The sequence below is a fragment of the Psammomys obesus genome, unplaced genomic scaffold, assembly GCF_907164565.1.
Source record: "Psammomys obesus unplaced genomic scaffold, mPsaObe1.curated_primary_1811, whole genome shotgun sequence".
NCBI classification, from domain to species: domain Eukaryota; kingdom Metazoa; phylum Chordata; class Mammalia; order Rodentia; family Muridae; genus Psammomys; species Psammomys obesus.
The window spans coordinates 17,268,066-17,295,285 of record NW_026596256.1 but is presented as its reverse complement, the minus strand read 5'-3'; the positions used below and the strand labels follow the sequence as shown (position 1 = coordinate 17,295,285).

The 27,220-nt window shown below is 42.7% G+C and overlaps 1 protein-coding gene across 1 annotated transcript in view; it reads right to left on the bottom strand.

The window, feature by feature from the left end:
* Positions 1-27,220, bottom strand: part of Ppm1l (protein phosphatase, Mg2+/Mn2+ dependent 1L) — a 268,058-nt gene that overhangs the window by 60,595 nt on the left and 180,243 nt on the right. Inside the window, exon 2 of the mRNA XM_055596801.1 lies at positions 21,047-21,221. Coding sequence (XP_055452776.1) covers positions 21,047-21,221 — 175 coding nt within the window. The remainder of the gene's footprint in view (positions 1-21,046; positions 21,222-27,220) is intronic.

Below are 27,220 nucleotides of genomic sequence, written 5' to 3'. Positions count from 1 at the left end.
ATGGATACAGAAATTGTGGCACATTTACACAATGGAATACTACTCAGCAATAGCAATTAAAAACAAGGAAATCATGAAATTTGCAGGCAAATGGTGGGAACTAGAGAAGATCATCCTGAGTGAGGTGTACCAGAAGCAGAAAGACACACATGGTTTATACCCACTTATAAGTGGATATTAGACATATAAGATAAACATACTAAAATCTGTACACCTAAAGAAGCTAAATAAGAAGAAGGACCCTGGGTAAGATGCCCAACCCTCATTCAGAAAGGCAAATGGGATGGACATCGGAAGACGGAGAAAACAGGGAACAGGACAGGAGCCTACCACAGAGGGCCTCTGAAAGACTCTACCCTGCAGGGTATCAAAACAAAGGCTGAGACTCATAGCCAAACTTTGGGCAGAGTGCAAGGAATCTTCTGAAAGAAGGGTGAGATACAAAGACCTGGAGGGGACAGGAGCTCCACAAGGAGAGAGAGTGAGAGAGAGAGGAGAGAAACTGGGCCCAGAGGCTTTTTCTGAGACTGATACTCCAACCAAGGACCACTCATGGAGATAACCTTGCACAGATGTAGCCCATGGCAGCTCAGCATCCAAGTGGGTTCCCTAGTAATGGGAACAGGGACTATCTCTGACATGAACGCAGTGGCTGGTGTTTTGATCACCTCCCCGTGAGGGGAGAACAGCTTTACTCAGGCCACAGAGGAAGACAATGATGAGACCTGACAGGCTAGGGTCAGATGGAAGTGGAGAAGGACCTCCCCATCAGTGGACTGGGGGAAGGGCATGGGAGGAGAACAGAGAGGGAGGGTGGGGTTGGGAGTTGAAGGAGGGGGCTGCAGCTGGGATACAAAAATGAATAAAATGTAAGTAATAAAGAAATAAATTGAAAAAAGAAAACATTCTGTTTCTTTGTCATCTTTGCTCTAGTAGCAATCCTGCCTCTACCAGACTAGCAGATCTGTGTTTTTCCATTGCTTACTGCCCCAGGATGCTCAGCAAAGCTAAGCGGATCAGTTAAGCAGCTGGAGATCTCAGAGGAAAGAGGCTTCATTTGATGTGGTTATTTATTGACTGGGATGGACAGACTAGAGGTGGAGGAGGGCTGATACTTAGCATCTGTTTCGAAAGGTGCAAATCTCTAGCAGCTGTGCAGGGTTCTATCAGTTATTTTATTTTGCTCAAGGTCAAACGGTTCTCATTTTAAGAACAAGGTGTATTTTCCGATATCATTCACCAGCTCCCTAACCTGAGTACTCCTGCGCCTCTGTGGACATCCCCACTTCTTGTGGATGACATAGAAACATCAGAAAGACAAATGCCAGGCTCTTGGCAGCATCTGTACTGGAAGACCCTGCTGGTGTTTTTCCATTACCCTGAGTTCGCCCCCTCTCTCTTGCCCAAGTTGTTCACAGAACCACCTGTGGAAGACAGTGAGCTAGATACCACTAGGTCATGTTCATTCTTCCCCATGCATGAACTCTAAGGATCTGACCTTTCCAGAGTGAAGACAGGTACATTCTGCTGAATTTGACATCTTTTCCTTTGACATGACTGATAGGACCAGAGGGACCAATTCATGGAGTAAACTGAGCTGACTAGATTAGACTTTAAGAAGGGAAGTGGATAGTCCAGCGAATCAATTTTTAAAAAGTGGCTACAATACGTTGACACTCTTCCTTCAGAGAGATGCAGCCTCAGTTCCCTCTCCTTAAGTCTAGGCACGACCATGACCATTCCTAACAGCTAATGTTGGACAAAAGGCACCCCAGTCCAGGTCCGAAAATGTCATATGACTTTCACTGTCTAGGAGTGACATGCTTTGGCTGCCACCTCTTCGGACAGAGCTTCTGAAAACATCGTTTTCCCCGTGCACAGCATCTATCATTTGGCTCCTATGCTAACTGACCCATGTGCTTGGGACAACTCTGGCCAAGAGACACTGTGAAGTCCAATTTGTTTCACCATTCTAGCCAAGGTGCTAGAAATAAGTGAAGTCTTCCCAGATGAAGCCCAGGGAAGATAGACAAGCCTTTCCATTTGCTTTGACCCATAGAATCCACATACATTACAAAATGACTACACCTCTGGGGTCATTTGAGACACAATAGTAACTGGAATATCAAATCACATAAATGGCAGAATGAAGACCCCTACAGTTTTCATGTTTCCAGAGATGACCTGATTACACTCTTCTCAAGCTCAGCTTTTCCTTAAACTCTAAAATGTTTGGCTCTACTTAAAACGAAACAAAACAAAAACTGCAGATAATTTGATGTTGAGGAATTTTAATTCAGAACACGGCTGTTCTGGCAAGAGATCACACTCAAAGACCTTCTAGGTCTGTGTGATCCAGCTAGAATACAAATACACCTTTGATCCAGGAGACAGAGGCAAGTAGTTCTAAGTTCAAGGCCAGCCTGGTATAGAGTAAGTCTCAGATGAAGAAAAGCTTAGGTCCAGGCATGGTGATATATGCCTTTAATCCCAAAGAATGAAGGTAAATTTAGTTGTAGAAGCACCCATGTTTGAAAGTGATAGCTAACTGAGCGGTAGAAACAGTGATGAATCAGAGAAAGACTTGACAGAAGAGGGTACATCCAACTCTCACAAGAAGAGAGAGGCAAGGGAAGCTACTTAAAGAGAAGCACAGAGAATAAGAGAGAGGAGTTTTTACTAGGACAGTAATAGACAGGTTGCAAAGATAGAGAACACAGGTAAAGACTGAATGAGCCAGAGAATGAGAAGGAGCAAGAGATTAGAGCAGATTGCTGGAGTTGAGGCCAAATAGAGTGATTCAGGGGCCAAGAGAAGCTAGATTGAATAAATTAGCTGGAAGAGGAGTTTGATCCAGAACAGCTGAATTGAGCCAGCCAGCCCAGAGCTCAGTAAGAACAAGAAAGGGTTCTTACTGAGGTTATTCAGCAGTAAGTCTCAGAGGCTGAAAACATTCTAGGCCTAGGTTAGATTGTACGAAGTGTAGAAGCTTCCAGGCCTAGGTCAGAAGATAGAGGCAGTAAGCTTCAGAGACAACAACTGAAACAGGAAAAGTTCCTTTTACAATTAGATATGTTTTGTTCCTATGATGAGGTATATTCTAAGAGATCATCCATTCATCACATGACTGTATACAACAAGGGTGCTATTTCCTTTTGCCACCAAACCTGTCAGTTCTTAAGAGGCCTAAGGGATGCCAGGACAGTGGTGTGACATGGGTCCTCTCCCCCACCTCAGTGCCTCCGTCGTAAGCAGTAATGACTATGGTGGACCTGCACAAAGCCAGATATTAACAGGGATTCCTTAACTTCTTTTGAACTTCTTACCCAAATCTCTGTCTACTGGGGCTCAGATCCATTCTAGGAATTATATAGGGGGACATAGAGTTGCAAGGACAGATTATACAGAAATGACACTGAAGGTGCATGAAGACTGTGGGACAATGGACTACTTGGTATAAGGATTCTCGGGGGGAGTGCTGGACCCAGAGGACAGTCTATGGACGAACTTTCCTCCTCAGCAGCTACAACTTCTGAAGTTCCAGGATCTGCAGGGGTGGGCGAGCCGGCATTCACAGCTAACACTAAGCTTATGCCTGCACTAAATCTATACCGCCTGGAATCTAACCAGTTTGTGTCCTCATACTGAGAATAATTTTTGGTGTTTACCTTCTGCAGAGGAAAATGAGGTGGGTTTTCATGAAGGTCTGCCTTCTCTGCAGAACAAGCCACCATGGCGTGTTTGCTGAAGTGTCCTGGCCATGGACACACTTCCCTTCACATTTCAAGAGAATGAGTAAACCTGACCTCATGAGCACTCCCTTCCCTAACAAAGCCATCACCCATCTCACATTGAGGACTTCCCCTACATGCTGGAGTGTGCCAGGTGAAGGCTCTGACAGTGCCCTAGGCTTGACTGTGTGGACAGCTCACTGTCTGCTCATCACTGGCCACACACTTTATTCCTTGCCTTAGTAAAGGAAGTAAGAGAGGCTCTAACTTTAACGGACTTTCTAGATGACATGTGGACAGAACCTGAATGAAACCAACCCCAGGATTTCATTCTCTAGACCTCGCCTTTGTAGCTTGAGCTGACACTTCCATCAGCTTTTCTACTTTTCCTCTCTCCACTGTCCTCTTATCCACATTACAAAAGGATGACATCCCCACACCTGTCAAGAATCTTGCCATGTAACATTAGCTAGAGTGTAAAGAGCTAGAGGCCAAAGGGTAAAGTATAGTCTTTCCTAAATCCACATGCGTATGTAAAGGAGTTAGATCACTTTCCCCTTCCTTTATCCACCACCCATGCAGTTATTAAAGTTAAAATTAGACTTCTGAGTATGTTTTAGAACTTAAGGACGGGCTGAGGTTGAGAAGCGTGTAACCTGGTAATCTCCGGAAACACTTTAAGCATGTTCTTTCTCCATATGTTGGTAACCCCTTTCCTGGGTCAGACAGGCTCTCTGACTCTGTGACAGGGAAAAGCAGAACAAAACAGTCTAAAAAATTATATACATAAGGTAAGGGTTAGAACTGAGTGGGTCGTTCCTTAGAAAGACCTGGGAACTTCTCCTTCCCACTGCTATCTTTATCTCTTAAAAAAACAAAACAAAACAAAACCCCACCACTCCCAACTACTCATGGATTCAACTTCCTTGAGCGAAACAGATATTTATGCTATAATCAATGTTTTAAATTTGATACAGTTTATACATGCTATAAAACATACTATATATGTTTTACATGATAGACTAACATACCAACAAAGAGAGCTAACATTTTGAGACTGACAAAAATAAATAAATAGTAATATGCACGGATTACTACAGTTGCTGCCATTAAAGAGCTATAAAGTAGGCTCTGCTGAATCTTAATGCCTAAAAAGATGATCTCTCTCACTCCAAAACACAGGACATGTGTGTGCTCTTAAAATGTTTTTATATATTAATAAACATATAAATACAAACGTTTTAAAGGATTTTAAAGATATATTTTTACCTCCACAGTGTCTTTACATACAAATTAATAATCAAATGGGTTTTTAAAGCTCTAACACAGGACTTTTGACTTACATTCTAAGTTAAACAACTGCTATCTTTCTAACAATTGTGCCAGCATAAAACAATCCCAACAAAACCTGTTAAATGTTAACACTCTTCACAATAAAATGAGATAAACAGGCCATCCCCACAAATTTTATTTAAAAAAGTAGGGGTCTATTTGAGTATAAAAATATATTAAAAAAATAAAATATGTAATAAGAAAAAGATACAATAGTAAAAATAAAAATTTTATAAGGACAAAATGTATGGTATCAAAATATATTATAAAGATAAAATTATAAAATAAATAAGGTATATATTGAGGTATCCTGTATTCTCTTTGCCAACACTGTCTGATTTAGCTTTCTGTTAACCTTAGCCATTTCTCTCTCTCTCTGTGTGTGTGTGTGTGTGTGTGTGTGTGTATGATGCTGTACTTTTTAATAAATTTGCTTGTCCAAGACCTCCTAGTACAAGCTCTTGCTTTTGTCTTCTTTATTTCTTATCCCCCATCCTCCTACTTGACATCTCATTGTTCAGGACTTTTATTCTCATGGGTTGGGTCATGTTTTTAAAACCCTTTCAGGGTATCCTGAAAGATGGCTGAACCCTCTGGATGCCATGTTGACAAACCCAGTCTCAGTTAAGATTCCAGACCTACGGTCTGTAAAGCTTCTACTCACCACTGGAGACACTTGGTCCTGGTTATTAAGGCTTCTCATTTCTCTGAAGTCTGTTTCAGGTTTGGACCCCATTCCTGAGATCTCAGGCTAGCTCTGAATCTCTCCTCTGTCTCACTCAGGTCCTCTCCCTCAGCCTCCAGCTGGTTGGAGACTCTCAGCCAGGCATATACTGGAGCGGCTTAGCGCTAAACGCTGGAATTCCAGGCTGCTGCTGGATTTCCATCTCTGTTAACTCACGCTCTCCTACAAATCTCAAGATCAACTTGCTTCAGTCACAGCATGCTAGTCACACTTTTGACTTCTGTGTGTCATCAGGTCTCACATTTGGTTTATAGGGGACAGACTCTTGGTCTGGCCGTCTTACACTGTCAGAATCGCTATCTCACTGCTGGTCTCATCTTGAAACCTGACATTTATGTTTCTTTGCTGGTCTAAAATGTAATTAGTGAGCATCCTTTCTTATGCATCTATCCTGAAGTGCAGCAACTGCCCAGTGTTCTAATGTCCAACTGTTTCATTACAGGATTACATAGGAAGGGATGAATACACTTTAGGCCAGAAGTGCAGTTATTTGAAGGAACTGAAATATGAACTTGTGGTCCTTCCCAAGGTCTGAACTATGTGTTTGTGGAAAACGTGAAGAGGATATAGGGGAACTAGGGCATTATTAGGTGACAGCACCTTCTTTACTCCCCTTGACTGTATTGTCCTTGTTTCCAGAGTGTTGTTAGATTGGCCTCCCTCTGGGATCCAGCTAAGAGCTTAAGTCAAGGATATGTTTAATTGGGATGTACTGAAACATATTTATGTGGTTACCATTGTTTTCCCATCTAATTTCTTGCTGACACAACTTCATAGGCCAGAGGCTGGGGAGAGGGAAGATAGTATTCGAATCAGAATTTGGCTGATTCTAAGATCAATAATATTATTACTTCATATGCTTACCAATCCAAAACAGTCCTGGGCTTCTTAAACAAGTATCAGATAATCCACCACAAGCTGCTTAACGACTTCCTACACATTCCCCACTTGTTTAGCTCATTCCACTGCACTCTCTAGCTCTGCTGTGTCTGCCTGGGAAACTACACTATTCCATCTGCACTGGAGACTGTGCCTTTGCTAAAATACCTCTGTTCTCTCTGTATCCAAGATGGCCTTGTCATACCTGCAGGTTCTTAAGGATAATCTGAGAGCCAGAGAGGATAACTGATTATTTTCAAGGAGGTCCTACCCCTTAGAGCTTCTACCCTTTAACACAGCCACACCATAAAGCAGGCTTTGGGGACAGAAGCCTTTGAAGGACCAACTGTTTATCAACTATAGCATCCCAGACAGGCCTGTGGGGGCACCAGTACTATGAGCAGATTGATGAGCCAGCAGCATATGGTGTTCTACAAGTCACACCTCCCTCAACTTCTTCAAAGAGCTAAATAAATGGTTTTGAGATGGGACAGCCTGATTTGCATGATGCTCCGAGACAAACATGGGGAGGGCAGTTCATGGCATGAAATAAGCATGCTCTGGTCTTCTAGATGGAAGAGTTTTTACTAAAATTGTTCCTTTTACCCTATCAGAAGGTTTGAGACATGTCATAGGTTTTCTGAGCTCTCTGAGAACCTGTACCAGCCACAAGAGCAAACTAAAATAAAAGTTAAAATGCTATAACCATAAACCCTGGAGAATCTGGAGTTCGGGCCAACTGTCCGTGAATTTTAATATTTAATTTTTGGTGTGAGGAAATAGTTGATAAAGGAACTTATGGAGAAGACATTGAGTAAAGTCTTAGTAAAAGTACATCGGGCATTTTGCAAGGCATAGCAATTCGGGTAAGTAAACAAATAATGACATTCATTACAAACCTTCAAGAGAAACAAATTACCAGTGCTCCAATACAGCAAATATCTTGTGGGGGAACTTTACTGACGAAAGCTACTGATAAACACTTGCTATCTACATGGGGAGAGAAAGTGCTATAGAGAAAGAACCAAGGGGAACACACTCCCACGATAGCACCAGGAATGGCTGTTTTTAAAGCTGTGAGCCCTGCCTTCAAAAGGCAGAGAGGGCTCTTACTATTCATTTGATTTCACCATAGTGACGGGTCGCCTCCCAAAAGGTTAAGCCACACTGGAGTGACTTCTTCTACTTGCTTTAGTGAGGTTTTAGAACTATTTGTGGGGATGTCTAAACTAATCTTTTCTTTCAGACAAAAAAGATGTCTTAAAGTAGCATGTCTTGATCTTGGCTGAGGACCTGGGAAGATGTAAAAATGAAGCTGTTTGGGTTCCACCGCACAGAAAGGATGTAGTTGTTCTGAATGCTGTCTGGGATCAGCGACCCACATTCCTCCAAGGTGATTCTAATCTGTCACAAGGAATTGTTGTTCTAAAGTAGATTTTCAACCTTGGTGACAATGACATTTTTTTGGTCAGATAAATTTAGCTGGGGCAAGGTGAGGAAGGTGCTGACTTGTACATTTTAGAATGTTTAGTGGCATCCTTAGATTCTGCCTGTTAGATACCACCAACTTCCCTCTCACTCCCACAACACCAGAATGCTTCAGATATAGTCCTGTGAGACTTGGGGTAGAAATTTCCCTTGCTAAAGCAGCCATTTTCTAAAGGAAAAGCTGTTACAGAGTAAATCTACTTTAGCCATCACTAGAGGTTAGAAATCAATTCCTACCCCAAACCAAACCTAACCAAAGACAAACGGAGCCTCTAGTGCTTGGGAGACTGTGGGCACCAGCACACAGAACTGCTCACCGACTCACAGAATGCACTGAGCACTCCTAACAGGAAGTTCAGTACAGCTGCAAAGCATTCATTTAAAAGTCAGCCCAACTGAGCAGGCCAGGCATTTCCAGAGAGAAGGGGGATGTGATCACATCTGTCACATCTGACCTCATTTCATTTTATGTAACTTTCGTATTAAAAAAAAAAATCTGCTAAAACCTCAGCAAAAGGCAACTATTTTTAGCTAAGCCCATCTTCTTTGGTGGCTGTGTAAGACTCATTTCCCTCCAGGGGCAAGCTTATAAGGAAGTAGAGTCAACCAAAAGGGTCAGAAGTTACTAGCAAAGCATTCCAGAAAAAAGGGAAAACTAACACATTTAATTGTATTCTGAGGCTGACCTCGGAACTATGTGCATTCCATTTGCAAATGCAATTATATCTCACCCATACTCTTTCAGATGTGATTTTTTAAATGCATTTATTTATTCTTTCACAATTCCATACAGAAAGATTTGATCTTTTATTCTCCTCTATTCTCAGTCTCTTTAACCTCCATTGGAGTCCTTCTTCCAACTCTCATGTCTGTCTCTTTTCTTTACTCTCTCTGTGTGTGCACGCGTGTAACACACTGCATTTATATAAGGTTGCTTGACATAATAAAGTAAGTTAGAGCTGAGCTTGGGGCTTCCTCCTTGTTGGCTATCTTCTCTAGTGCTGGGGGAGAAGGTCGACTGTCTTGGATCTTGCCCAGCTGTGGACCTACAATGCCAAACAGCAGCCAGATGTGCCCACTGGTGCCATGGCATCATCAACCATGTTTCTAACTGGACATGAGGACTGTCCCAGAGGGAACTCACACCTAGCACCATAAACTTGAACAAAAGACTTGTGTGTAGGGAAGTCATAGGCCCTGGGGTAGGGATAACGTGGGGCAGATGACCTCTGATGGTTTGCTAAATAGAAATGTTGTCAAATTATTTTCTAATATTCATGCTTCTACTTCTAAAATTAGTGATAGGAGAAGCTTTGATAAGAGAAGCCTCTTTTTGCAGTAAGTGGTCATAAATGCAGAGACTCATAATAGGTCAAAGAGATGAGAATCAATGATTTTTTGGTGTGCAGTCCTACATGAGATATTTTTATTGCCCCCCGAAAGGCTCAAGGAATTTGTGGGCAGTGAGCTCAGCTTGCCTAAGCTAAGCGACGTCATGCAAAGATGACAGATGATGCTCAGGATGGTATATGTCTACTACTTTCCAAACGTTATATGTACTTCTCATCAAAACTCTTTACAGTACTCTGGCATAAGGAATCATCATGAAGCCAGCTGAACATCAAATCCAAGGACTTCTCTTAGTTTTTATTTTATTTGCTTCTATTGCACTGTACGGCTTCACAAAGAAAACAGTGAGGGTCTGGTTATAGCTCAGGAAAGCGCCTGAGAAGAGCAAGCCAGGGAATGAAGGAAGCACAGACACATGGACACACTGCAAAGCTGGGCTCCGGTGGGGCGACCACCACAACCTGCTACCTCAGCATGTTTATTAGGTACCGCCCAGGGGGAGGGGCTGGCTAGGAGGAGCTGCTCATAGGCCAGCAGTCAGTCTGTAAACACGCAGGAGAAGAAAGTGGCACTTTCTGGTCTTTGCACACACTGTTCAGTCAGTCATGCATAAAAACTCATTCAGACCTCCAAGGGAAACTCTTCCTGAGCCTTGCACGAATGGGTAAGGGATTTGCTACTTTACCATGGGGCCAATTGGTCTTGGAGTCCTCAAAAGCTGTGCTCATGTCAAAATACACATTCGCTCAGGACTTAACTCATTCAAGACTTTCTCTACTCCCTATTCACTCCAAAGATCTTATTAATTTTCATTAAAAAAGAAGATATACAAAGTTATAAATATAAGCAATATACAGTCAGCAAAAAAGTTAATCTTTTCCTAGGTTTTCCATGTAGAGTAACTGCTAAGAATGTCTTATCTCTGTTGACCACTCTTTTTCACACATATGAAAAGACATGCCTCAGCTGTAAGCCACAGCTTACTGTGCCATTAAGATTGAAGAGCCAATTATTCAATTGAATGATCGAATTCATTCATCATAGAAACAATTAGCCAAGCTTTCTGCTTTGAACTACATAGCTGTCCTGCTGAGCTGTTATATCAAATAAAAACTACCCATTCCTTTCCCCTTCTTCTACATCTCAGATTTTCTATAGATGCAACTAAGTGCTTAAAAAAGAGTTTATTTACAGGTACACCTGTAGTATCTTAAATAGGGCGTGGGATGCAGGGGGCCAGTGCAGCCAGGCCATTTGATGGTTTGGGTTGATCTTTCTCCTTGCATCTTTGGGATTACCAATAGTTCCCAAACGTTTCTGGTCACCAGCTAGGACAGGACTAAGGGTATTTCTGGTTTAAAGGCCAGACACAAATTGATGCCCCATCTCCAAATTTCCTGAAATTTCTACTTCAAATCTTCATCATCCCCACTTCTGGAGAGGTAGGCCTAAGTGCTCGTAGGAAGTAGGTTCAGCAGTCCATCCGGCTTTTTTAGGCTGAGTTGGGCCATCATGTGTGGCAGTCGGGATAGTCCTTCACTGAGCACTTTATTGGACATATCTACACGTTGCACAGAAAATGTAAGAAGATAGCAACTTATCCAAGCTTGTAAAGATGGCTAAAGCAAGAAAGGAGCATAAGATAAATTCACTTGCATCTGGTACACAAAACTTTAATATTCCACCTTCTGTGCTGGTCAGGGCACTTCTTCCCCATTGGCTCACAGTCTCTTGGTCTTACCTTTTAATTAACTCCTAGCAATGGCACTATTTAAGCCTAGATACAACCTTGGTCTAGAACCCTTTACCATTTTAAATTTTATTTTAATTTTTATTAATTACAGTTTATTTACTTTGTATCTCCCCTGTAGCTCCCTCCCTCCTGTCTGAATCCTCCCCTTCCTCCCTCCCCCTTCTCCACCCAAGCCCCTCCCCAAGTCCACTGATAGGGGAGGTCTTCCTCTCTTCCCTTCTGACCCTAACCTATCAGGTCTCATCAGTCTCATCAGGACTGGCTGCACTGTCTTCCTCCATGGCCTGATAAGGCTGCTCTACTCTCAGGGGGAGGTGATCAAAGAGCAGGCCAATCAGTTCACGTCAGAGACCCCTGTTCCCATTACTATGAAACCCACTTAGACATTGAACTGCCATGGGCTACATCTGTGCAGGGGTTCTAGGTTATCTCCATGAATGGTCCTTGGTTGGAGTATCAGTCTCGGAAAAGACCCCTGTGCTCAGATGTTTTGGTTCTGTTGCTCTCCTTGTGGAACTCCTGTCCTCTCCAGGTCTTACTACTTCCTCCTTCTTTCATAAGATTCCCTGCATTCTGCCCAAAGTTTGGTTATAAGTCTACCTTGATACCCTGCAGTGCAGAGCCTTTCAGGGGCCCTCTGTGGTAGGCCCCTGTCCTGTCCTTTTACCATTTCCTTCCTTCCTGTTTTGTTTTTACGATAGGGTTTCCCTGTGTAACATTGGCTGTCCTGGACTCACTCTGTAGATCAGGCTGGCCTTGAACTCAGAGATCTGCCAGCCTCTGTCTCCCCCTGTGCTGGAATTAAAGGTGTGCACCACCACACCACACCCAGCTTCATTTGTTTTTTTACCCCCTCAGGAATTACACTGACATCCAAGGAACCTCTGGAGCACATGAGCATTGCTAAACCAGGAGTGAAGGGACATGGCTGACATGTGTGGCCCTTGACCAGTATGGGGAATGGGAAAGCAGCTCAATGGTTCTGTGTGTGAGCCACAAGCTTCCTAAGAATGTAGTTTTGCTCAAGCAGCAGCTGACAAGGAGACCCAACTCCACCTGTGTTCCCTGTTTCCTGCTTCAGTCCCAAATTCCCCACTCTTGTTTTCTAGAATCATACTCCTGAGTCAACTCTAAAAGGCTTTGTTTTTGAGAAACCCAGAACCCAGATGAAAACAAGCTCAGTGCTCCATATACAAGGTATCACGATGCTGTAGAGTGAAGAGTGCGGAAAGAGCTGAGGAGAAAGTAAATGAACTTATTACAGCGCGTCTGACATTTGGGTTGCATTGTTCTTTGTGGTTAGTGCATTTATTTCACTCTTTATGGCTTTGATTTTCTGTTCTATAATAATATTATTGTTAACTATGGAAAACCATACTTTTAGTTATAAATAAAAAAAGGTTATTTGTGATGCTTCTCTTTTTAATAAACTGAGCTCTGTCAAAGAAGAGGTACACTGTACAGACAGCAAAGATTAACAATAAATTCAGACAAAATTCTTCTCACTGTCCTTCCCCACAGCTCAGACTCAGCACCCGGCTAGAACATTGTACACAGTAAATGTCTGTGTTGAGTGAACAGTAGTTTCTAGTAATTTCTCTGTGCTGTTTGTCAGCTACCCTTGGATTGATGACTACAGGAGTTTCTCAAGGATACAAACTACAAAAATGCTCCACCGCACCAGCCTCATCAGAAATGGACTGAGCCACACAGCCCAGAGACAAGGACATTAATTAATGATATAAACACAATGAATAATACCCCTGGGCACTAGAAGGTGCCTTGAAAGCAATGCATCTCACACGGCAATTTATCAAAAAAAAAAAAAAAAATCACAAGTGTTTAGAAATGCCCAAAGACTGAACTCAACATGTTGTAAATGCCTTTAACAGCAAGACAGTCCTGTGGTTACAGAGCTTCTACAGTCAGGCCAAGGATGCATTTGTTTGACTTTTATACAGTAAGAAGGCAGTCCGTAGATAAGAAATCCTATCATTTAAATCACCATCTTGTTTTTCTCTCTAAAGTAAAGGGCTCACTTTTAACTTGGAGCACCTTAGAATTTATAACAAACACGGCAGCAAGCCCACGGAACGCAGGTTACAGAAGAGCAGCAGCACAGAGAGCAAGGCATCCCTGCAGTAGATGTCAGCAGCTTCATCCTAATCGCCTGGCACCAAGCATTTTCTTTGATGTGTGTGCACGTTTTCCTCAGTCCTGGTAATCAAACACAACTTCAGAGACAGGGAGCAGCATCTCTACTTCCCTTGTGGCAAACAATGACAACTTGATTAGAAAGATAAACAGAGCTCTACCCCAAGTGTCTTAATCATTGGAGGCGACACCTCCTGATAGTCTAAATATCAGCATTAACCTGTGGTTTCCAGCAGACTTAGCAGAACTTGCTGAAATTTAAATTTTTTATCTTGCCCTCTATAAAATCTGCACTAATATATTTTCAGAGTGGAGCTGAAGCCTTCTATTTAAAGACCACTAAGCAGTTGAGAAATGCGAATTGATTTTCTTCTTTCAATAACTCCCTAATCAGACCACTTTTTTTTATACAAGATCCAACTTAAATTATAATTTTTTCTATGCTGGGATTTTCATAAGCGAACAGGCAATGCTGCTCACATATTAACACAAGCTAATCAAACCCGTTAGAGTTAGTTGGGAGCATTGCTTAGGATATCGTAGGTGGCAGCATGGCAGAGGGCAGGGACAGCTCTCTAAGTTAAGGGCTCATAATAGCAGAAGCAAAGAAGAAGAAAGCATTGCTCAAAGCCTGTGTTCAAGATGTAGCCGACATTAAGGCTCAGGCTGAACAGTTCAAAAGACTTATGGGTTTTCTTACAATTTTCTGATTTATTTAATCAAACCTTCCCAAACCTAAGCCCAGTTTCTTCCTCCTCTGCCCACCCACTGGCCTCTGGAGGACCTAATGCACTAAGTTATCTATTTCTGCTGGCTGCTGCCCTGGGGCTTCCTACCATCACACACACACTCAGGCAAATACTCTATGTCCTGACTGAAGGGTCAACTAGTGGTACATCATGCCTGGCTCAGAGGTGCTCAGGCAGTCAGGGTTTACTGACGGGAGACGGGGCCGCCTATTGTAAAAGCTGGGGGAGTCTTAGAAACCAAGGCTGTTGCTATTTACAGTGGAAGAGCCAAGCACAGACATGAGTGTCCCATTAGCTGAATCATATGTGTAGGGACTGGTACGCTGGGAGACGGTTCTTGTTTTGCAAGTAGGAATGCTTACTTAGCTTTGGCTCTCCACCACCAAAGTGGGGGAGTTGATTTAGCTGTTTGGAATCTTGATATAAAGGAAAAATGAAAAAAAAACATAAATTAAATAGAAGTTGGCTTTGCTTAAAAATTAGAATTAGGAGCTGGGTACATTGTTCATTTGGTAAAGTGCTTGCCTTGTAAGCTTGAAGCCCTGGTTTTGAACCTTGGCACTTGGGTAGAGGGTTAGGGTAGGAGGCAGAATTATTGGCCAGAAAATCCTTGGTTCATACGTGAATTTTGACTACCCATTTTCTCCACTCCTTTCACATGGCTAATAATTAGTTACATTAAAAAGTCTGTATGTATCTGTTAATCACACCACCATTCATGTTTTCTTCACAGACAAAAGACAACCAAATTCAGGGGTCCTATATAGTGATGAGAATTAAAATATGAATAAAGAAATATTAAAAGGCCACAGGCATGGTGACTGTGATATAGTTACTCAACAAATACCAACCATTAAAGGAGTTTATAAGATCATGAAGAAATAAGTTATGTGTTAAATTCTGTGGAAAGATATAATTGGCCATAAGTAACTAAAATCCAGCAGAGAAAAAATGACTAGAAGGAAATGCACTAAGGATATTAAAAGGTAAGATTAAAATATTTTCTTATTCTTTTCCATTTTTTCCCCTACTTTTGTCTCAGCCTGGTGGTGGTGGCACAGGCCTTTAACCCCAGCACTCAGGAGGCAGAGGCAGGTGGATCTCTGTGAACTCAAGGCCAGCCTGATCTACAAAGAAAGTTCTATGACAGCTGAGGCTACATAGAAAAACCCTCTCTCAAAAAACTGAAGAAAAAAAAATCCCAAGATATATTTATAATAGGAAAAGAAATCATATTTTAAATCTTTGACAAAGTCTCAGAAGGTGCCAACACACTGTACCGTCAGGACTGAGTGTCCCTTTGTACGTCCCTTTTGGGCCCCTGTTGTTCTCTTTCTTCCAGTTCCTGTCAGCAAGTCCCCAAGAAGAAAGCTTTTAAACCCAGGAACAGATTGATGGGAGATAAAAGTAAGGAAGCCTTACTGTTTCCTTCTCCCTTAGGACCTGTTTGAAAAACATACTGAGAAAGTCAGTCTGTCAGAGTGAAGAACTTCCCAAAAAAGGATGTCACTGTGCTTTCTAAAATGCTCTCAGAAAACCTGGAAGGGCCCTAAATAATTCCCATGCTCCCTCTGAGTCTGGGTTTCTGGATGTGCAGTCAGTTTTTTGCCTGTGACAGTAAATGGCTTTCCTTTGGAGCCCGCTGATTACTCTGACACTAATGGCTCAATTAAAACACGGATGTACGTCTCAGGTATCGGCTGTTTCAAAGGGAATAAAATAATCTCAACAGGGGGGACCTTTCAGCTACTCCCTAAGTTGCTAACAGGACATTTCTCTTTCCCTTTTAAAAGCCACTTCTCCAAAAAGCACACCAGTGTTTGATGTGTCTTCACCATGGTTTCACTTAGTTTCTGCTTGCAGGCATTTCTTTTGTAAAGCTCCATCGGGAATCACAAGGAAGAGGCGGAAACATTGCTGCTGCTTCTCCATTCTCCCCTCCTCTAGGGAAGCTGTGTGGCTGCCGGGCACTTGTAGCTGATCTGCAGGCCCCAGGTTTACCTAAGGGCTCAGTTTAACATCACACACAGCCAGCCCAACTCTCTCCTTTGGTCATCTGCACCACATGGTTCTCTTAGGTCCCATGTCTGACACCTGTGCTCACTGTGAAGCTGAATTTCTGGTGAAACTCTAAGAACAGAAATAAAGACCCTTGCTTGTCTGAGGAGAGAGCTCAGAAGTGGAGATCAGGCAGCATTTCAGGCAGCTGTCTCAACATGGGCTACCACTGGGCATCCTGCAGGCATGAAGGAAAAGCCTGCATCTCTGCTCCTGTTTCCAGACTTCTGCTTAGGGCTCAGTCACTCTCAAGTAAAAATGGGCCTGCTCTCCTCACAACCTCCCCCCCCCCAACACAGAGCTACTACTATATAAGCCGTACTGCTGTATCTCTCGAAAAGAACCACAGGTTATTTATTCACGCAGAAGGACCCAAGACAATTAAGAACAGAATGTAAGGTCACTTACAGGAACATAAGGAATAGATTAGCATAGAGTAATCAACGTGCAGAAAACATCTGTGTCCTGCCCGCTGTGGTAATGAGCAGCAGCTTAGCCATGCTTTCTCCCGGCTGAACCGCTGTTTCAGTTGTCTGCATAAATCTTGTTACAGCTTGCCTTCCTTGGACATCTCTCTAAGCTAACACTGATTTCCTTAAAATGTGTGAACATGTACTTCAACTTAAATAAACAAAGTATTAAATATAAGCCACACCTCACTTCCTATTCTGCATTTTGCTTAGCATTGTCAAATGCTGATGAAAGAGGCCAAACCACCTTATGGAGAACCCATGAATGACAGATCCCAGAACATTTTCTTTCAAAAACCTAGCGGCTTTGCTGTATTTTTTTTTTTTTTAAGACAGAGTCTCTAGTAGTCCAGGCTAGCCTTCTGATCCTCTTGCCTTTATCCCTGAATTGGTAGGATTGTGGCCATGGACCAACATGTGCAGCTGCAAAAGCTACTTTTGTGTGACGCGAGAAGTCAACGTCACTCCCCATCCATCACCAAATATTTGCATATTCATGTGCAAATACTGAAAAGACTGAGGGATCGTCACCTTTTACTCAGTATTTGGTCAATGACAGTGGCAGTGAGAGAAAGGTGACAGAATAAACAGGAGGTTCGGATCTACATGCAGGCTTCAGAAATTACAGATACCCAAATTTTCCAGTCTCAGGAGACCAGAGGTATCACTTCAGAAACAGAAGGTATCCATGAGATTATATCCATGCCACGGATTTGTAGGCAAGTGGGCTTTATGAATGTTTAGTTGCTTGAAGCCACATACCTGACTGGCAGCAGCGTGAGGAACAGAATCTGTGCCTGTTGTTTCTAAACCCAGTGCCAACCTCTCTATAATAAAACTTTATTCCTACAGTCATCAAAGTGTAAGCCAGTTAAGTAATGACCCTAAACCAGTGCCGGTTTTTGTTTGTTTGTTTTCATCTTCATCCCTATGTGAAATTCTGTAATGACCCGGATATGAAGCCCACCTCCCCACAAAGCCTCATGTGTGGAAGGCTCCACCCTCACCTGATGTACCTGATGATTGTAACTGGCCCATAGTGGCTCTGACCCAATCAATGGATTCATGGCATTGTCTGAAGGCAAGGGAAACCATCAGGGTACAGTCCTTGGGGCTATGTCTTGCCCAAGGGCCTTTCTTGTCTCTCTTTGCTTCCTAGGCACCATGAAGTGAGTGACTCCACTTTGCTTCATGTTTTTGCTGTCATGATAGTCGGCCCTATCGCAGGCCCACAGCAGTGGCTAAAGACAACCACAGTGGAAGCCTCTACAGTGAGACTAAGGCTTGCCTACTGGCTGCTCTCATGTGACAGCCTTGGAAGTCTAAAGAGCTTAGCAAAACCTTGTACCCACAGTGATGCCACTTAAACTCTGAGTAGGCCAGCAAGGCAGGGCCCTCTTGACTGGAGCTAGCATCCTTAGAACAGGGGCTTCGGAAGGATTCGCTCTTCCCTCATGGCACTTGAAGTTACAGGCGACAAACAGCTGTTTTACAATGAAACAGCTCCTGACTCTGAAACTGTGGACACCTTTTTCTTGGGCATGCCATTGTCCAATAGGATAAAAGATGACTTCAGAGCTACATCAATAAAAGTGTGTAGATTCCAGGAGAGGGGGGACATCCTGTTTCCAGGGACGTGACATTTGTCATGTCTCTAAGTTCTGTGATATGGTCTGGATGCATTTTCTTTTTATCCCATTTTGAGACAAGGTATCTTATAGCTCAGGCTAGTCTCAAATTCCCTGTGTAACAGAGGAGAACCTTGAGCTTCTGATCCTCCTGTCTCTATTTCTAGAGCCCTGGGATTATAGATATGTTCTATCAATCCTGGTTTTGCACACATAGTTCTTGCTTATTTCCCATTTCTCTCTTTCTTTTTTTCTTTTGTTTGTTTTCTGTTTTTGTTTTTTTGAGACAGGGTTTCTCTGTGTAGCCTTGGCTGTTCTGGAACTCACTCTGTAGACCAGGCTGGCCTCTAACTCATAGAGATCCACCTGCCTTTGCCTTCTAAGTGCTGGTATTAAAGGCATGTGCCACCACTGCCCAGCCTATGTCCCATTTCTTTGCTAAGTTTCAAGTTGCCTGAGATTGACTATTTAGACAATTTGGTTAAGCAAGGTTTAAATTTTATTGTATTTAAAGGAGATGAGAGAAGGCAGGAGCAGGGGAGGAGGAAAGGTTTGGAGCCAATACTGTAGCTAAACTTTAAAGGACTTTTCCCACCATTAATTATGTTTTAGATGTTTGGAAGCCACAGATGGTGATGACTGCCATTAAGGTCACTAAGGCTGGCTCTGCAGCACATGAGCGTTAGGGACAAATTAAGTTCTCTGGAGCCCATGGTATAGCTAACTGACAATCCACCCCCTCCTAACACTGGGAGAGTGGAGGTTAAAATGTGAGAAAGCAAAAGCTGAGACAGCGTGGGAAGAGGCAGAGCACTGGCCGTGAGGATCCTAGCGTGTCACGCTGCTCTCACAGTCTTGGATGCTGTTGGCTTCTACTCTGGATCCTTCATGTTGCGACGTAATAGCTTTCTGCTAAACAGCAACGGCTTTTCCTATTTTTCTTGTCTTACTTTGGCTGAAGTCAGTAGTGCAGGGGCTACAGAGGAGGAGGTAGCAACTGTCTGGTTTTACAACATAGTGTCATTTATTCATCCACATTTATCACGTCTCCGTCTCCTCCAGACCTGCCACCCTGCTCAGACTGACAGCAATGACCAAAGGCAGGCTGAGCTCACGCTGTGAATTACATAGATGTCACTTAGTTTCTCAAAGTTTCTGAAGATACTCTAAAAATTTTTCTGTCTCCCAAGCACCAGCTTCCCTCCACCCGCCCCACAAAAGGCCCTAAGAAGTCCTTAACATGGTCTGAGGAATTAGCAAGATCCAAATCTGTCCTCAAGCAGGGCTTGTGGCATTAATCGGCCGTATGATTTCGAAGGCCCTCGTGACCAAATATCATATCCTTTATTATTTGAGCAACCCAGTGAAATATTAGCTCAATTATATAAAATGAAAAGCAGAGGTTCTGAGAGATTAATTTCCTAAAGATAACAGCACTAAGGTGGAGTCTTGGACCCTGAACTCCCAGGCCTGTGTTTATTCCTGCTGCTTATTGACTGATTCTGCACAGAAGGATTTGTCTCTAAAGGCCAGGACCAAGCATGTGCATATGTCTGAACATGATGCATGCTGGGCTGATGGAAGAGGCTCCGAGTTTTATGTGGTCCTGGGGATCAAAGCCAGAGCTCTGTGCATGCTATGTGTGATGCTTAGTTTGATAGCCTAACGCAAACAGAGTCACTTGGAAAAAGGAAACCCTATTTGAGGAACTGCCGCCTTCTGACGGGCCTGCAGCATGTTTGTGGCACTCTTTTTTTTTTTTTTTTTTTTTAATGGTTGATAAGGGAGGGCTCAGCACCCCATCGGTGATGACAACCCCAGACAAGGTCCTGGGCTGTGAGAGAAAGCTGGCCGGACAAGCCACAGGGAGCAGGGCAGTAAGCAGTATTCTTCTCCAGCTTCTGCTTAGTTTCTGCCTTGAGTTTTTGCTTGGACCTCCCTCAGCGACGGATTATTCCCTGGGAGTATAAGATGAAATAGACCCTTCCCTTCCCAAGTTGCTTCTGGTCAGTATTTTATCACAGCAGCAATGGGAAACAAGCTGGGACAGTGGACAGCCGAGCCACACCCCAGCCGCAAATTTCACTTTACTAAAGGTTTCAATGGGTTCAACAGAACTGGTTGTAGCTCACAGAATATGTAACAGGTAAAAATGGCATAATGAGGAAGTCTGTGCATGACTTGGTTGAGAAGTCCTGTTGGAAGGAGATAAAGGGTACATGGTCATCCAAATGTCTGTTGTGATATTAAAGAACAGATGCCATTTGAGTGGTTGAAGAAAAGAAAGTCAAATCCAGCTAAAATTTCAAGGGGTTAAGGAAGTACCACTTGAGAAAACCTAATCTCTGACATTAAAAAAAAAAAAAATTACCCAAATCAAATATAGCTGTTAGATTACCAAATGTAAAGATTTTCATCTGGTACTAAAAATTGAAGTGACTTCAGAAAATCAGATCCATAGCAGTACAGCTGACAAACAGCCAGAAATACTCCTTTTAAAGTGAGCAAAAGCTTAAGGGGATTTGATATGTAAGAGCCATTGCCCAGAACAGTTTTAACACTAAAACTGCAGAGAGTAAACTCACCAATAACCAATAGAACATTGAGTCCAGTTTGCCCTTAGTCATCCACTTCAGAAAAAGACCCTGATTTAGCCAAGGTCTCGGAGTCCTGCAGAGATGGAGGTGTGTGTATTAATACCGAACATACCTGCTTCATCATAGGACACGGTCAACTTCTCTAGCATTTCTCGGTCAATTGACAAGATCTGCTGCTCCAGGATGGTGTGATAAGACAGAACACTGTTTTCTTTGTCCTTCTCATAATCCTGAAGATGCTGTTTAAGCGCCTCGGGGAGTCGGGATTTCACATATTCCGCTGCAGTCTGTAGATAAACAGAGAAGCCCATTAGTACTTCTCATCTGAGGCTTTTCATTTAGTCAGAGCGCTGGGCATCCAACGTCCAAACACAACTGTCCTTGTCATTGTGACTTTCAGATGGATCTTCAAACTGTCAGACCCCAGACCTGTATGAGTTTTTTTTATCTAGTCTAAAGGCATGAAAGATGATGCATTGTATGTTCACAGAGTAAGTACTCAGACTTTCACTCCCAATGAATTCAGAAAGGCTGCATCACGGTAATGTTTCTGACACACAACAAAACATTCTGCAAAAACCATTCCCAGTCTACATCTCTTTTGCACGTTGCTGGTCTCCACCCACAGAAGACACTTCCATCCTGTGTGGCACACACTTCACTATGGTGCTTTGTTGTTTTCCACCCACCAACGTTCAGAAGAACTCCTGTGAAGTGAGTGGAAAGGAGAAACTTCTGCTAGACTGATAATGAAGTTCTGGGACACATAAAAAGAGGGATCTAGGCTGGCGTTATAAGTCAGAGGGAGAGCCCTTGCTCTCTAGGTCCTAGGTTCAATCCAACAAACAAACAAAAGTATAAATGCTTACTTAGAAAAAAATGAAACCCTGAAAGACAACCATTTACCATTTAATTATTATAACCTTTACATTATTATTAATTATTATTATGTCAACTTCTCGCTCCTTTTGCCTGTTTGCTTCTACATACCCTGCATAACATATTTCCAACCATTAAGATCTGAAATTATGTGCAGAGTCTCAGGCAGCTAGCCACACTCCGCCTGGGGACTGGAGGGATGACAGATTTTGAAGAAGGCCTTCCTGAAGATTCTGATGGGTTCTTCTGGTAGAAAGGGGGGTTGAATACTCTTTCTCCCTCCCAGCTGAGAATCAGTATGATAGTTAAGCCTTCCTTTATGGGAGACATTAAATGGTACAGTGATGCCTATAAATCAGAGGAATTCTCTAGTTTCGAGACTGTATCTCTGGAGGGTGTCAAGTTCGACATCTCCTTGTGCTTCACACCTGCTTCATCCACACAGTGTCTAAGGTCAATAATCCAATAAACAAAGGTGCACATATATTGTTCAGAATTACGATATAGTCGGTGGCTTACACCTGAAAACCCAGCATAAGGCCATTCTATAACAGTGAGTTCAGGGCTTGTCTGGGCTACATGAAACTGACTAAAAAACAAATATGCCAAAAAACAAATATGCCAAAAAAACAAAACAAAACAAAACAAAACAAAAAACAACCCAAAAACAAAAACCAAACACTGTATCTGTAGCACTAAAGAATTTCAAGGACACTGTGAATGAGGATCATCTGGTTTGAGTCTAGAATAAAGCAAAGACCCATCTACATAGTTTATCTCTTAAGACCCACACAACTACTAATTGTGAAATATTCTAAGGTATTGGCTACAAATAAATGAAAAGCCTTTATGTTCATAAACTAGAAAATTATTATTATCCAATGTGATCCACAGGTTCAATGCAATCTCTACATTGATTTATAGGTTCAGTGCAATCCCTACCCAAAGTACCAAAGACATTTTTCACAGCAATAGAAAGAGATCCTAAAATTCATATGCAGTACAATTTCAAATATAACATTAAGAAGTTGATTTCTTAGAGCCAGACTGCATGGTGATTATCAGAGGCTGGGTAGTGGTAGAGGGAATGGGAAATATCATTTTTAAAGCTTATTTTCTTACTAGATTAGAGGAATTACTCTCAATAGATCTAATAAAAATGGTAATAACTGATAACGACACATTATATTCTGAAGAACAGGGAGCATGGATGTTTTGTGTGATGTGGTCATGACTAACGGGATAACCATGTGAGGTAATTGTTTTTGTTGTTTCGTTTTGAGACAGGCTCTTCCTATGTATCACTGGCTGGCCTGGAACTTGCTGCACAGACAAGGTTGGCCTTAAACTCACGGAGATTTCCTTGCTTCTGCCTCCCATGCATGGGGTCAGAGGCATGTACCACCATAGCCAGCTAGCAATGCATTTTCAGTTAGGTTCCTGCCAACTGAAAAGGGAAGCAAAATACATATACCTTAAAATAGAAACACACACACATATGTGTTTGCTGTGAATCAAAAGAAGGTCAGGGTGTTTCCTCACTTACAGAATAAGATAATCTATATTCTTTGGGAAACATACGGCAGGGGCTCTGTGCTGGTCAGGAAGAAATGGTGAAGTGCTGACGAGGTTATAGGCAAAGCTATTAAGCACCAGATACAGCACATCCGTTCCGGGTAAAGCACACACACCTGCACATACTGCATTTGGGGTTCCTGACTTGAGGACCCCGGGAAGAATGCACCCAACTGCAACACACGCTTTTTGCTGTCTGTATTTCAGAGTATTTTCATTTTCACTATTATCGTCATTTAAAATGTATTTTCTTTTTTTAATTTTTATTTTTTTAATATTAGTTACAGTTTGTTAACTTTGTATCCCTGCTATATCCCACTCCCTCTTTCCCTCCCAATGCCACCCTCATCTCCTCCCTGCCCCTTTCCAAGTCCACTGATAAGGGAGAACCTCCTCCCCTTCCATCTGATACTGGTTTATCAGGTGATTTCAGGACTGACTGCAAAGTCCTCCTCTGTGTCCTAGCAAGGCTGCTTCTCTCCAGGCGGGGGGGGGGGGGGGGGGGGGGGGGGGAAAGAGAGACAAGACACAGATGGTATATACTCACTCATATAGACCTATAAGATAGGATAAACATACTGAAATCTATCCACCTAAAGAAGATAACCAAGAAAGAGGACCCAGGGTACGATGATCAGTCCTCACTTAGAAAGACAAATGGGATGGACACTGGACGTAGGAGCAAACAAGTAACAGGACAGGAGCCTACCACAGAGGGCCTCTGAAAGACTCTACCTAGCAGTGTATCAAAACAGATATTAAGACTCATAACCAAACCTCCGGCAGAATGCAGGGAACCAAAAAAAGGGGGGGGAGTTAATACAATCTGGAGAGGACAAGAGTTCCACAAGGACCAAATATATCTGGGCACAGGGGTCTTTTATGAGACTGTTTCTTAAAATGTATTTTCTTGTAGCCTTCATAGCTTCCCTCCTAAATGCTACCACAGCATACTGTGGAAGGAAACTTGCTGGACAAGGGCAACTGGCTTCCCAGAGGGCATCCTGGGAAGTGGTAGGCAAGCTCTGTTGGGGGCCCACAGAGTAGCTAACGATAGCGTCCAACACTGATTTCCAGGTTTAGAAGTTGAATTTTCTAAATCGGATACTGATGATGCAATAGCTTCAAAATATCGCCAATTAGAGCTCACTTTCTCTGCCAGCCAGCAAGTGCAGAACAAATAAAATTATTCCATCAACTGTGAATGGACTCGACACTACATTAGCATAACACATTGTATTCTAGAGTTTAATAACAAGTTTCTCCTGACATAAGAAAGCAACACCCGATACCACAGAATAACTATATTTAAACACACTACCCTGCTAGTCACTGTAACGTCTGTCTTTAACAATTGTGTTTGTTGGAATATTTATGAAACACAGGCAATGCCTTTGTAATTTATCACATTTTAAAATATTGATCTAGTCTTTATTACTGAAAGCGCACCACATTAATTCTTCCCAGTTGTGCCTCCTGATGGTGTCTAGAATGAAATTTACTTCCCTAATTAGATTCCTGCTGCCGGTCTCAAAAGAGTTTCTGTATCTCTGACATTAGGACTACACTTTGGCATTTCAACTCTGTAACTTCACACACAGAGCTCTTGCTAGAGATGCATAAGAGAAACAGAAGGAAACAACTCTCGGCAAATATTAGATTCTGTTACAATATTTCGAGAACCCTTTTACACAGAGTGACACTTTAAATGGATTGAAATGGCAGCTAACCTTTATGTTCAAGCAGGAGCTTATGTTCAAAGCATATTTTTAAATGAGACTGGAATGATCTCAGACATAAAAGAAAATTCAAAGAATGGCTTACACTCAAAATTTTTACTGACATTCTAAATATGAACTGAAAAAATTTAAAATTTGGGATTATTTACCTAGTCTTTATTTCATTTCAGATTTAATTATTTTATGTGTATGGGTGCTTTGACAGCAAGTAGGTATGTACGCACAGTCTTAAGCAAAGGAGCTGATCTTTGCATCACGTGACAGTAGAGTTAACACTTCTCTCACACACAAATGTCAGATCTCACTCTCAAGCCCTCAGATCAATGAGGTGCTCAGGAACCTAGCTTGGCATAAGAAAAACAGGGAGATAAAAGGAGAAATCGATTCTGAAAACACTGAACTGAAAAGAGCTGGGTTTGGGGACAACGTGGGGATGGTGGCTAGGTATTCATAGGATGAAGCAGAGAGTGACATGGAAGTAAGTCCTTCAGAGTCCGTGCCGACACAAGGCAGAGCAGACAGGTGCTGCATCTTCCTGCACTGTCCAAGTGACAAACAGACCCGACCGGGGCAGCGAGGACATAGAGAAAAGAAACACACAGAGACATGTGGAAAAGCTGAGCTGGCATGGACTGGACTCCCTGAGGAAGCTCAGAACCCCAGAAGGTCTGCATCTAATTATATCCAGCTGAACAAGAGGTGGGGTTGCTGCAAACATTGGAACAAGGAGGTGGAGTTAGAACATACAGATAAACAAGGAGGCAGGGGGAGGATTGGGAGGGAAAGAGGGAGAGGGTTACAGCTGGGATACAAGTGAATGTACAAAATTATTTAAAAATAAAAAACAAAACAAAACAAGGAGGCAGGGTACAGCTGGATAACGGAGGCAAGGTGCCTAATCTGGGCAGGAGCAGTTCTCTAGAGAAGACTCCAGGCCATAAACAGGGGGAGGAGGCTATGGTGGGGAGAGAGCTATGGCAAACATTTGCTGCATATGGACAAACATTTGCACTAGACCAGGAGAGATGGCTTTTCGCGTCGTCTCCCTCTGAGCCTACTCTCGGAGAGGCTCAGCCACTTGTTTTTGGGGATGACACTTTGGGGTCCTTCACATGGCTGGCTCACGTCAACTGCACACATCCACCGGGGGCTTCTCACACTTGGGGCTTTCTATTCTCCCTACAAATGAGCAATTTTCATTGCAGGCAAGGTTTCCCTGCCCTTGAGTGGAAGCGAATGTGTGTGTGCCAATTTGGCACTAGCCAGCACAGAGCCCACACATTAATTCTCTGAGGTCCACATTGGAATCCATCTTTCTTATGGTAACATGTCATTAACTTCTGACAGGTGTTCTTTGGCTCCAGGCACTTTAAAACAAAGTCAGAGCGAACGCCCTTGCCCACCACGACAAGGACAGAAAGCAAGAGTGATTTCTCTTTTCTGCCTGCCAACACTGTCACTTTTTGCCATTTTTAGTCTTTGCTACTTCTAACCTGGAGAGATTATTTAAGGAAAGAATCCTTGAGAGACCATCTTGTATCCTAAAACTCATAATTCTGCCTCAGGAAAACAAACTGAGTACCTTCAAGAGATGGCACCCAGGTGGTCCCCAGAAGCACAACAATGAAATCTTGATCCTATGGCAATTTAAGGTTGCTGCAGAGCACTAGGGCTGCTGACGTGAGAATGCCAGTCAGCGGTTACAGTGGAGGCGGAGCCCAGTGTGTGGAGGACTGGGGACTATGAACATACTTAATGTGGCAGCTCAGGTTTTAACTTGAGCATTAAAATGATGACCACTAAGCCCTCTCTCCATCACTAGGGATGATCCCTCTGAGATTCCTTACAAAACAAACCTTTAATCGCTTTTATCACTCTGCTAGCTCACATTTACTACCAGGTCAAGTTCATGTGGTAGCATGAAGATTGCTGGGACACTTAAATTCAACTCTTATCCCACACAGAGCATGTCCTCCTAGGCAGATACAGATCATGCCACCCCATTTTCCAGATTTCTGGTCTAATTATTCCAAGATATAATCAGCCAATGGATCAGACGTTGTCTAGCCATGAGTTAGCTCCGCTTATTATTT